Source organism: Heptranchias perlo, chromosome 6, assembly GCF_035084215.1.
Source record: "Heptranchias perlo isolate sHepPer1 chromosome 6, sHepPer1.hap1, whole genome shotgun sequence".
NCBI lineage: Eukaryota > Metazoa > Chordata > Chondrichthyes > Hexanchiformes > Hexanchidae > Heptranchias > Heptranchias perlo.
The window spans coordinates 43,280,286-43,293,364 of record NC_090330.1 but is presented as its reverse complement, the minus strand read 5'-3'; the positions used below and the strand labels follow the sequence as shown (position 1 = coordinate 43,293,364).

The 13,079-nt window shown below is 40.5% G+C and overlaps 1 protein-coding gene across 1 annotated transcript in view; it reads left to right on the top strand.

Annotated features, from left to right (window-relative positions):
* LOC137322945 (PC3-like endoprotease variant B) overlaps positions 1–13,079 on the top strand; it is a 544,890-nt gene that overhangs the window by 373,081 nt on the left and 158,730 nt on the right. Inside the window, exon 13 of the mRNA XM_067986203.1 lies at positions 8,963–9,076. Within this exon, the coding sequence (XP_067842304.1) occupies positions 8,963–9,076 (114 nt within the window). The remainder of the gene's footprint in view (positions 1–8,962; positions 9,077–13,079) is intronic.

The window sequence follows — 13,079 nt, the reverse complement described above, 5'->3', positions numbered from 1 at the left end:
ATGCAAACTCCCTTTGCTGGAACAAGACTTACATTCCATTAAATACAATGCTTTCCAGCCCAGCCAGCTGTCAGAGCCAGTGAACTAAGAAAGTTGTAATTACTTAAGTGGATTTAATGAAGATCAGAAAGATGATTGTGCCACATTAAATAACAATTGTATCTTTAATGATATGTTGGACTATAACACAACAGCCTTCTACCATTACGTACACTACAGTGTACCTTTCTAATTACTCTAGTGGTTTCCTGTTCCCTGCTAAGATACAATGTTTTCAAAGAGTTTGTAATAGTTATGTGGGGTTCTTTGCTACATTGAGTGCAGCTGCATGGTCATTGATAAATTAGCTGTAAATTGCTGGCAGATTGCAGATTGATAATAACATTTTGTATTCACTATTTCCAAATATGAGGACCATTTGTTTTGGATTCAAACTTTCATTTGCTTTGGATTCAAACTGACTACTGATTCCGAGATCCAGATGTGGCCATGGTAATTTTGTAATGCATTGTGAAGGAGAGGAGATAGGAGATAGTAACCCCTTTCCCCGAGGAAGGGTAGGTACATTGTAATCAAATTCAGCTTCTAAGGGATATTTGAGGGTTATTAACATGCACATCAGACATGTAGTGAAATGAGTACACTTAATGCGCAGGTAGATATATCTGTACATGTTATACTTATGTAATACCTGGGTTACTGTTTAATTCCCCTCTTATCTATGGTAGCAAAATGAGGTCAATACACAAATGATTCACCAATAAATACCTTGAGGTAATGTTACCATAAACTACTATAATGAAACTCCCTTTATAATGAAAAGTTTCAAACAGCTCCATATGGTTACTCATTTTAACTTCTCTTGATAGATAAATTCTGTCGTGGCTAATTTCATGCCACTTTTGCTGGTGAGCATTCATATTTTGACTTCAAGCTTGGTCACATAATTTGGAATTCTGTATTGGGACAACTGTTTCTTGAAATCTGAAGCTAAGCTTCCCCATTTCTTTGATTGTCTCGGCCCTCAGAGTTAATACTCAAGAACATCATCAAGTCCTCAACAAGTTGAATTCAGTCTTTTTAAAGCTAAAGATCCTAGCACTCATCACTGCTGATTAGGAATCTTCACAGGCCGTTTGCATTATACAGCAGTCGGCTATCATTGTGGGAACCTGTTGGCTGATGATTCCAGAAGAGACTAGGACTATGTTTTAATTTTCAAGTCTGAGCACTGAGGCAATTGTTACAAACTCAAAGTCAATTTTGGAGCTCAAGGAGTTTGGTCTTCTAATTATAGCTCTGAATCTGCTGTCAAGTATTTCATTTGTTATATCCTTAGAATAATAAGTGATGAAAACAACTAGAAAATATTTTCACCTATTTTGGTTATGACATTAAAGAATAAATTCACCAGTCCCCTACTAGCAGCAGAGAGCTGCACTTAAAGGGAGACATGGTCGGTAGCATCAATTTTCCAACAAGTGCTCTCTTCAAGTGCAGCTCCCCATTGGAAGTGTGGGATTGGAGAATTTACCCATATATCAAAAAAATACTTCATTGTATGAAGCTTTTTGATATGTTTCCATAATAGAATAAGATACTATATAAATGCCAGTATTTGTTTCTTTCTATAATGGGAACCTGAAATGGCCTGATGGTCACTAGTAAAGGAGTGTTAAATAAAGTACTTCATTTCACTCTTTTCATGATAATCTCGAAATCCTTTTTCCTTTGACCTTCAGAGGCCATTTTGTGTTTCTGATTTGATGTTGTGAATAGATTTAATAGCTTTTATTTTGCGATTCCAGTGGGCACTATTTTCCGATCAATTACCTGCTGACAGTGCTGGCACAGAACTACCACTCATGAATTGGCAGCCAGTACCAATAACTAGTTAGTAAGAAGTCACAGCTCTTTAGTCAATTATGTTTGGTACATGGATGCTATAAACATACGTACCCCGAAAATCCAGGGGCCACAATCCTGGTGGTTATGTTGGGATTGTATCCATAAGAGTCATCCTGTACTGACCACACTGGAGTTTGCAAGGTTGGCAAAAGGGCACCTAATTTGCCCCCTTTCCCCCCACTGAGACCCCATCCATCTCTCACTCAGCCTACTGTGTAAGGAGGCCAATCCAATTTTTTTTTAAACACTGACCTTTCTTCAGGGGTCCCTTTAATGACTGTGCCCCCACCCTCCCAATGGGCCGCACTTGCACCCATCTGGAGGCAGTAGCTCTTATCTTTCTTGGCACAGTGGCTTATTGTAATGTGCCGACTCCTTTTTGAGTCCCAGCTCCACCCCATTAACCAGATCCCTGCCTTTTTCCGATGGGTCCCACTGGAGTTAGGCGAGACTCAAGGACAACAACTTGCATTCATACATAGTGCCTTTAAGGTACAAAAATGAACCAAGGTGTTTCACAGACACGTATTCACACAAAGAAGGAGATATTAGGAAGGGTGACCAAAGGCTTGGTCAAAGAGGTAGGTTTTAAGGAGGGTCTTATAGGAGGCGAGGGAGGTGGATAGATGGAGAGGTTAAGAGAAGGAATTTTAAGCCGTGGGGTCTAGGTGATTGAAGGCACAGCCATCAATGGTGGGGTGAAGGGATTGGGTGGATGCACTAGAAGCCAGAATCAGAGTTACGTCGAGTTCTGGGGAAGTTGTGGGGCTGCAGAAGATTACAAAAATAGGGAGGGGTGAGACCACGGAGGGATTTGAACATGAGGATGAGAATTTTAAATTGGAGGATCGGAAGCCAATGTAGGTCAACGGATAGGATAGGATACGGGCAGCAGAGTGCAGCGGAAGCATCAAGGAAATTCGGGACCAGGATACTTAACAATCACTTGTAGTTTATAATAGCCAGACCAAATGTAAATAAGCTGGATCTTTAAAATTGATTTTTTAAATCAATTTCCACTGATAAATTCCTGGATTTTTCCAGGTTGGTGGAGCAATTCTCTCTGCTCTTAGTAGATGAGCAGATCATGTTAGTGATGTCATCACACATGGCATGATGACATATGTACACAACATGTACGATGACACTATTAATGTGACATACACGCAATCCCAGGACTCAACTTTCAGCACGAAATTCTGGAAGTGAGGCAACTGGAAGCTGAGAATGCAGCATGTGGATGATTGAAAGCACAAACCAAACTTTTTATTGAGTCTGTGGTGCAGCATGTTGGCATACTACCTAAAGTGCTTATTAGATATATTATTGCAGTACCACTCACCCTTCCTGCCTACAGTTAACTGCATACTGTCTATTTTGCATTAAAATTTGTACTTGTTGATGAAATAAGTGAGCTTATGATGCCACAAGTGCTCAAAAAGGACAGCGAGGTATTGGACTACACTTTTGGCAAATTTGACGTACCAAAATGTTGTTGTATTATTTCATTGAGGAAGCAAATCTCCATTCCAACTACCACCAAGACAAATGTAGCATTTTGATACATACTTTGATCTTAGAAAAAAGTAACGGTTAGTTGGGTATTTTGGGCTGTCAGTAGAGCTTCCGCTTAAAATGTAAAAATCCAGAAGGTGTAGATCAAAATTTAAAAATTTTAGGAGTCTTACAACACCAGGTTATAGTCCAACAACTTTATTTAAAATCACAAGCTTTCGGAAGCTTCCTCCTTCGTCAGGTGAGTCACCTGACGAAGGAGGAAGCCTCCAAAAGCTTATGATCAGTGGGCCTCCTTGGTCAGTGGAACTACCAAACCATCAACCACTTTCACCTCTTAATAACTCTGGGAGAAGGACGGTGAATTAGAGTCAAATGGAGGTACAGTAAGAGAAATAAAGAGAGGGAAAGAAAGATTGGATTAAGAGAGAGAGAAAAAAAAGACAGAAGGAAAAAGTAAGAGAAAAAATTTTAAATCTGACTTTTTTAAATCTCTGACAATGATTTACTACATGCGGGAATGAGATTGAACAGTTTAAATTGTTCCCTTTCTGGGTCACAGAGGTTGATTGGCATTACATTAACAATTATCACATTGTTAAAAAGGTACTTACGCTATTAAGTTTCAACCCTAACTTGCTGTGGTGAGTTTAATGGGCAATTAATGTGCAAATCCAGGAAGTTCTTAAAAATAACAGGGAGGCTAAGGATGCAATGACGTTTGTGCGAAGCAAACGGCGGAGCAGTGTAAATCGACCAGCAAGTTCTGGAGATTCGCAACTGAATCCTCAGTTCAGGAGGGACGAAATAGTTAAGAGACAAGTGATTTTTACTTGCTCGCCCCATTACAACCAAATGGGGAATCTGAGAAAAAACCTTACAAAGTTTGGGGAACACAGCACTACTGTGACTTTGGAATTAAAAAACAAAAGGTCAAAGTTGCACATTACGAGACTTGACACTTATACAAGAATCTCAGACTGAAACAGGTCTCTAATCCTTATCTATTAAGATACTCAAAATGTCACACTTCAAAGAAAAGTGTAAACATTTTCAGTGTAGCGGAGGTCCATACTTATTATTTCCAAATTAAATGATATGATTCCTTGTACTCTGTTTGGATATCAGAACATTACCTCTGTAGTGCTGATGACACCTCTAATTGCGCTCCCACTTTGTGGCTTAGGGAAGTTCTGTTAAAGATGAAAAAAAACGGACAGTTACACAAGGACTGTGCTCGCACTATATAATTCTCCTAAACAAAAAAAACCCCTCTCAAGTGAGCACTTTGCTACAACAGAAAGCAAGTGACTGCTGTGGTAATGACTTGCAGTTTACAGCTTTCATTTGTTACATTTGCTCAATAGCCGTTGTGTTGAGATTAACTGCTTAAATGGTCTGCAGCTGTCTGTTATGAATTAGGGGAGTTTAATCAAAGTATTTCTAATGTAGAGCACAATGATAATACACGGGGGAAGTACTATTTAAGAGATAATGATGGTTTCGGAAGATCACTGTAGTAATGTTTAGTGCATATGCCTTCAGCACTAGATTTGTTGTTGTACTGAATATGCTTAATGGATCAGTGAAAACCTGCCTAATGTGGGATTGTTTGATGGGGCTGACAGAACTGGAATTAGCCCATTGCTGTTTACTGCACACAGCCATTAAGATTAATTGCTGCCAGATAATTTTGACTGTTTTTATCTGTAGGAAAGAAAGTGTCACTAATGGTTTTATAAATTGGCTTGCTACTAATGGTGGTAGAAAGCGGCCTGTGCTGCAAGGCTGGCTGACAATGGTTGGTCTCTACCTGCTGATGTTCATGGTGTTGGTTTAAGTTTTACTGGGTAATGGTGCGACCTACAGGTCCCAGCTGCAAAACAGTGGATGAGTGTAAACTTCAGCAAAAGTTAATTTTTTTTTAATGGAGTATTTACCTCTGCTGAGATTTTTTTTAAAACCTTTAAATTTATTTTCTAGCCCTTTTATAGTATTTATGAACAAAGCGTTCAAGTTTGACAAACCTAAGTCGGAGCCATTTATTCGGCACAGCAGACAGGTGGTGGAGAGTGTGCTTCATGTGTAATTTTCTTTCCCATTTGTCTGTACTCAAGAGATGATTTTTTTTCAAAGCTAGCAGATCTCCCATGGCACTGCTCACTGTGTGTCAGAGGATACACTATTTAATAACAATATGGGTTTTTATGCTATGCAGGAGATAACATCTGGACCGCTGTTTTACAGTGACTTAATAAGTCAAATTCCATTGTGTTAAATGGTGGGATTTGGACTCATGACTTCTGCATTAGGGGTCACCATTGACCAGAAGCTTAACTAGCACGTTTGTGTTGGTACTTGTTTAGTTCTGACATTCAAAGGCATTACCATCGCCGAGTCTCCTACCATCAACATCCTGGGGCTCACTATTAACCGGAAACTCAACTAGACCAATCCACATAAATGCTGTGGTTACCAGAGCAAGTCAGAAGCTGGGTATTCAGTCATGAGTGGCTCACTTCCGGATTTCGCAAAACCTCTCCACAAGGCACAAGTCAGGAGTGTGATGGAATACTCTCCACTTGCCTGGTTGGATGCAGCTGCAACAACGCTCACGAAGCTCGACACCATCCAGGACAAATCAGTCTGCTTGATCAGCGCTCCATCCACTAACCTAAACATTCACACCCTTCATCAAGGACGTACTGTGGTTGCAGTGTATACTATCTAGAGGATGCACTGCAGCAACTCACCAAGGCTTCTTTAGTAGCACCTCCTAAACTCGTGATGTCCACCGCCTAAAAGGACAAGGTGCATGGGAACACCACCACCTTCAAGATCCCCTCCAAGTAACATACCATCCTGACTTGGACATACATCGCCATTCCTTCATTTTCACTGGGTCAAAATCCTGGAACTCCCTACCTAACAGCATTGTGAGAGCACCTTCACCATGTGGACTGCAGAAGTTGAAGAAGGCAGCCCAGTGCCACCTTCTTAAGGGCAATTATGGATGGGCAATAAATGCCGGCCTTGCCAGCAATGCCCACGTCCTGAGAATGAGAAAAAAAACAGGATGCTATATTATATTGTTAGACCAACTGAGAAAAAGTTGGTAGATTTCATACTAAAACTGTACAGTCCCTGTAATGCATTGAATGCAGTGGATTAAACTAGGACTCTTCATGTCTGAGAACTGGACAGAAATCAAGTCCAGATTGCTGTAGTGAAACTTTTCTCTGTTGGCTGGCTGCTAAGGTCCTAACTGATTTGAGTTTGGGCAGTTTCAATCCTGTTTCATGAACCCACAGCAAAAAACTGCCCCTAATTTGGCACTAAATTGGCAATCTCGCTCAAGATGGCTGATGTGTGAAATGGAAGAATTGTTACACTGATCCAATGAAAGTTCTCTGAGAATGGAGGTCAGCATATTCCTGGGGTAGAACAGAGGGAGCTTTACTCTGTATCTAGCCTTAGTTTGCCTGACCTGGAACTGCTTGAAGCTGACGCTGGGTGCCCAAAACTAACATCACTCATCTTGAGCTCAAAATTACCCCACATGTGAAGGGGAATTAAATGGTGATAGTTTGGGAAATGTGGATGTACAAAGGGACCTGGGTGTCCTTGTACACCAGTCACTGAAAACAAACATGCAGGTGCAGGAAGCAGTTAGGAAGGCAAATGGTATGTTGGCCTTCATTGCAAGAGGATTTGAGTACAGGAGCAAGGATGTCTAACTGCAGTTAAAAAGGGCCTTGGTGAGAGCACACCTGCAGTTTTGGTCTCCTTACCTAAGGAATGATATACTTGCCATAGAGGGAGTGCAGCGAAGGTTCACCAGACTGATTCCTAGGATAGCAGGACTGTCATATGAGGAGAGAGTGGGTCAACTCGGCCTGTATTCTCTAGAGTTTAGAAGAATGAGAGGAGATCTCATTGAAACGTATAAAATTCTGACAGGGCTAGACAGACTGGATGCAGGGAGGATGTTTCCCCTGGCTGGGGGGTCCAGAACGAGGGGTCACAGTCTCAGGATACGGGGTAGAACATTTAGGACTGAGATGAGGAGAAATTTCTTCACTCAGAGGGTGGTGAACCTGTGGAATTCTCTACCACAGAAGGCTTGAAAGCCAAGTCACTGAATATATTTAAGAAGGAGATAAATAGATTTCTAGACATAGAAGGCATCAAAGGGTATGGGGAGAGAGCGGGAATATGGTATTGAGATAGAGGATCAGCCATGATCATATTGAATGGTGGAGCAGGCTCGAAGGGCCAAATGGCCTACTCCTGCTCCTATTTTCTATGATGTGGAGATGCCGGTGATGGACTGGGGTGGACAAATGTAAGGAGTCTTACAACACCAGGTTATAGTCCAACAGCTTTATTTGGAATCACAAGCTTTCAGAGCTTTCCTCCTTTGTCAGGTGACCTCCTTCGTCACCTGACGAAGGAGGAAAGCTCCGAAAGCTTGTGATTCCAAATAAAGCTGTTGGACTATAACCTGGTGTTGTAAGACTCCTATTTTCTATGTTTCTATGTTTACAAAACCTACTCATGCCTGTGCTGTTTCTGAAACATTCATCCCTCTTATGGGATAAACTCTGAAATTATGTAACCTCATCTTTGCCCCATTGCATAGCATGCATGGAGATGAAATAGGAATTTTAACATTTGTGTGATAATTATATTAAATTATCACAGGTTGTGACTGTGTGTGTGCATGTATGTGTGTAAGAGGGATTTTATTGTTCCCATAATGACACCGGTTTAGTAAAATGTATTTCTAGAAATGAATAAATACATTATTAAACATAATGCTATGTTGGTATTTTTGTTTCATTCTTTACAAAGGGTACTTTTATACATGAGAAATCCCAGTCCATTCATAGTGCTGTTTTATGTATGGGCTTATCATAAGCCAAGTGCATGTGTATAAATAAGGATATCATTGCATGTGTGCTAGCTGAAAATGAAAGCCACGTTTATCCTTGCAGAGATTGATGTTGGCAGACTAACTCTGGTACCAGTCCAACATCTATAGCATTTACCTTACTGCAAACCACAGATTGCTTGAGTCCAGGGGCACAGTCACAGACAAAGCTGGTAATATCAAGGGATTTTTCTCCCCACTGCCGCTAGCTGGAAGCAGGGAAGGACCCCAGCTATGTATGACAATTATTCAAAGGAATACTTATCCCATAGGTAGACTTACCACCCGCTGCTCCCTCCATGTAAACTCTGCTCATTAGAAGAAGAAATGATTACAATATTTCACTTGATTAAAACTAGCAGTATTGGGAACATTTGGATTTGGGGCAGTAGACAATTTAACAGCAGCCAAATTACTGGTAAACCTGCTACCGCCTGTCTAGGAAAATTGTATTCACAGTTGGGATTACACTTTGTAACATATGTGAATCCACATGTAGGATTCTGCAGACTTAAGAAGGAATGCTGAAGTTGACAATTCAAAGACAGTTTATTTATACCAAAATAAGATGATTTAGTTTGTTTACAAATCTCTTTTCTTATTTAGACCCAGTCTCACATGGCGAGATGTGCAGCACCTGATTGTTCGAACCTGTAAAATCTCTGACCCCTTGAACAAAGATTGGAAGATTAATGGAGCAGGATATCACCTGCACCACAAGTAAGAAACCAATGCATTGAAGTTTTTTTTATGGTTGTGCCTTCATTATGTAAGGAGTTTCATTATATCAAGCTTCGGCTGATTGAGTTGGAGTTGAAGATGGAGAGAAAAAGTAAATTCCAGGTAGACAGAGAACACAGACCTGGACCAAAAAGTACAGAATAAAGATAGCAACTTACTCAAAGCAACTTGAAGCAACATAATTTTACAATATTTTTCTCCCTTAATTCAAAATTTTCTCTTCCTCTGAAAATGTCTTAGATAAACCTTCTAGTTCCCAATTCTACATATATATTCCTGTTGTATTTACCATTACATTTTTCAGTCTGCTATAAGAATGAGATTGTTTCCTGCAAGTGAATTGGAATGAATGTTTTTTTTTTAAAGTGTAAATATTTATGCACATTTGTTTTAGCTTTATGATTGTAAGTGACTAGTTTTCTTTGATGTGTTACTTATGTTTCATTGCATATGGGCTAAGCAATGGAAGATTAGCACTTCAACATTTACTATAAGCAGAAAGTCAATCCACCATAATAGAAATGTGATGCCAGTCACACACGATACCAGAATTGAAGCATTAGAATTTTGTTACTGCATTTTGCTATACCCAAACTTACTGTAAACAGGCCCATTGTAGTACCTAAAGGACATCTTTAGATGCATGATACTTCCTGAATCTTTCAAATTTTTCAGCACTGAGCCCAGAAATTGCTATTTTTTAATTGCCTTTGGTGATTGGGGATTAGCAGATTTGGTAAATAGGCATTTTGAGCGCGGATCTTGATCATTTCGCTTCAGCAGTCCCACTTACGGGATTGATGGGCCGAATGGCATTTTATGTTCTTACTTGTCCATTTCCTGTGGTGTTACACCCTCTTGCCAGTGGTAGCTCTGCAGCATTTGTACTAGGGGGTGGGAAGGGTGTAATTACAGTATAACAACTTACATAGGTAGTTTCCATTATAAATGGAGACATAGGAATTTATAATGGAAAAGTCAACAGGAAGAAATGTGCAGATGTTTGATTTTTAATATATTACTAGTCAATCTCCTGTAGTGTTACACGCAGGGACTCAAGACCAAGTCTTGTCTTTAGTCAAAATAGGATTAGAGACATTTATGATAGATATTTACATCAGCTCTGCCAATAAATGGGTGTAACCAATCAGATTCATGACACCAGATTTCGCACTGCCTCCAAGTTCCCATAGTAATTTTTAAAGGAGCTGAAAGCACCCAATAATTTACTGTTGGATCCGTACAAATGAGGGCTAAATTACATCATTGCATTAAGCACACCGTTTCCAACATTCATGCTGGCGTAGCGCTGTTTCATGTAACCCCCACTCATCCCCCCCCAACATAAAACAGACATTGAGGATTGCTGTGTCTCTGCTGTTTACGGAAATAGATTTAGAATGCTGTATAAAAAGATCGGTAGAATTATTTGGGGCTATTTTTGCATCTTTTTTTTCTGTCGTTGCCAGTAAGATTATCAACAGCCTTTTAGGCAATTGTTTCGGCACTGCTATTTTTCACATACAGCCCCGACAATTGCATGGTAGGTTTTCCCATGGGGAATTTCCTGTACTTTTGGAGGAAGAAGAGATATTCTGAGCATGTCAGCTGCGCAAAAGGATTTCTGCATCCACTCGCTGGCATCAACAGAGGTGCACTTACTGTTACGATTTTGGGTTTTTCTTCTTGATAATTTCTCGGGTTCAACATCTCAGACCATTCTCATAAGCGAGCCGCATTCTCTATGACGTAAAATGTTCCTTTACCTTCCCAATATTTAAGTAATTTGTAGTGACTTTAGGGATTGAACAGAAAATCCAAGTTTCTGTATTTCATGTGTCCTCATGTGATCTTTCTCAACTTTGGAAGGCAGTAGAATAAACATTTCAGCAGACCACTGCTTAGGCTATAAACTGCCAAATAGATTTATTAAACAGTAAATGGACAAGTGAACAGAAGCAATGACACATTGTAGATTTACAGTAGTTACAGGTTTACCTATCTCTTCCCTGCAATGTTTACTGCACTGGTCACAAGGTTCCTGAATATTAACCTTTCCATGGCAGTTTGTTGCTGATTATCCATGGAGTCTCTCTGGTTTGTCTATTTTTCTCTGATTGTTTCAGATAGACTATTCATTTGGGACAAAACACACTGAGAAATGTTCTTCAAAAAGTGATTGGCACAAACACCATTTAAATATAAAATCCACAAGGTACTCGCCTTGGCTCAGTGTAGCACTCTGATCTCCTATTTGACCCTGCTTCCACCTCCATAACGTCGGTCCCTCCCTGCCCCTGTCAGAGCTTATTTGCTGCTGAAACCCTCATCCGTGCTTTTGTTATCTTCAAACTTGACTATTCTGGCTGGCCTCCCATCTGTAATAAAATGGATAGCCAGGTGGTGAAGGATAGAATACTAGAGCCTGGTCTTCAGTTGCTTCCAAGCCTTTATTCACAGAGATCCACATTATCCCCACCACACCCTAGATAAGCTTTCATATATATGGATACAAGAGAGTCTCCAATTGATACGCACCACCTGAATACATTTAACACTAATTGATATAAATCACGTGGATATAATTAACACCATCTTCCAACTTCCATAACCATAAGCTCATCTAAAACTCTGCTGCCCATATTCGAACTCGCAACAAGTTCCGTTCATCCATCACTCCTGTACTCACTGACCTAAATTGGCTCCCGGTCCACCAATGCCTCAAATTTAAAATTCTCATCCTTGTGTTCAAATCCCTCCATGGCCTCACCTTTCCCCGTCTCTGCAACTTCCTCCAGCCCTCCAATTCATCGAGAGCTTTGCATTCCTCCAATTCTGGCCTCACGCATCTGCCACTCCCTTAGCCCCACCATTGGTGGCTGTGCCTTCAGCCATCTAGGCCCTAAATTCTAGAATTCCCTCCCTAAATCTCTCTGCCTTTCCACCTCTCTCCTCCCCTTTAAGACACTTCTTAAAACTTACCTCTTTGATCAAGCTTTTGGCTCAGTGTCATTTTTTTTTCTGATTATGCTCCTGTGAAGTGCCTTGGGACATTTTATTACATTAAAGGCGCTATATAAATGAAAGTTGTTGTTGAAAAATAAGACCAGATCACTGATGAGCTTCCTGCTGCTTGTCCAACTGGGATTGTCCTACCCATTAACCAAGTGGGAAGAATTCTGACCCCCATTGATAGGATTAGCCCGCTAAGTTTGTTGGTTGATCATCAACCATGCCCTTGAGTACAAAAGATCTGCCTGGCTCAGGTATTGGATTACGAAGCCTGCAATAGAGAGTTGACTTGGGGGGCTCTGAACTTTCATCGCCAGACGCATCATCCTGAAGCAACCTTGGCCCTGGGTACCTCCCCCTTCCCCTCAGTAGGACAAGCATGGGTTTGCGCTCTCACTAGATGAACAGCAGATACCAGGGGCTCTTCGGGAGTGGCATGGTAAGGAGCACAACTCACCATAAAATGTGTGACTACATGGCCAACCATCCTTCTAATCACATCTTGTGTGATGAGGATTGACTAAGTAAACTATAGTAGGTTTAAAAAAAAACGACCTATCTGTGAGTCTGCTGTCAATGCCTATCTTATTTGATTTGAATGTGATGTAAATTTTAACCTGTTCACAGTTGTGCTGCATCTGGACAAAGTAGTTAAAGAGGTTTCAAGGGGGACTTGATTTAATATTACGACACCTGAGTGGAAAAGGGACTATGCTCCCTATTATGAGGGTGAAGGAGTAACAAAAAATTTTCAACACTGCATAATACAGGGAGGAGTGATAATTATGACAGTGCCGAAACAGTATGTAACAATCATTTTGTGATCGAGAAAAATGCTGTCTTTTTTAGGCTCAACAGGATGTGGCAAGACAGTGGATGAGTTTTGTACATGACTAAGGGAGAAAGCAGTGAAGTCCAAGTTCCATAAGGCAGATCATGACCTTCAAATATCTGCTCTTGAAGCTTATGC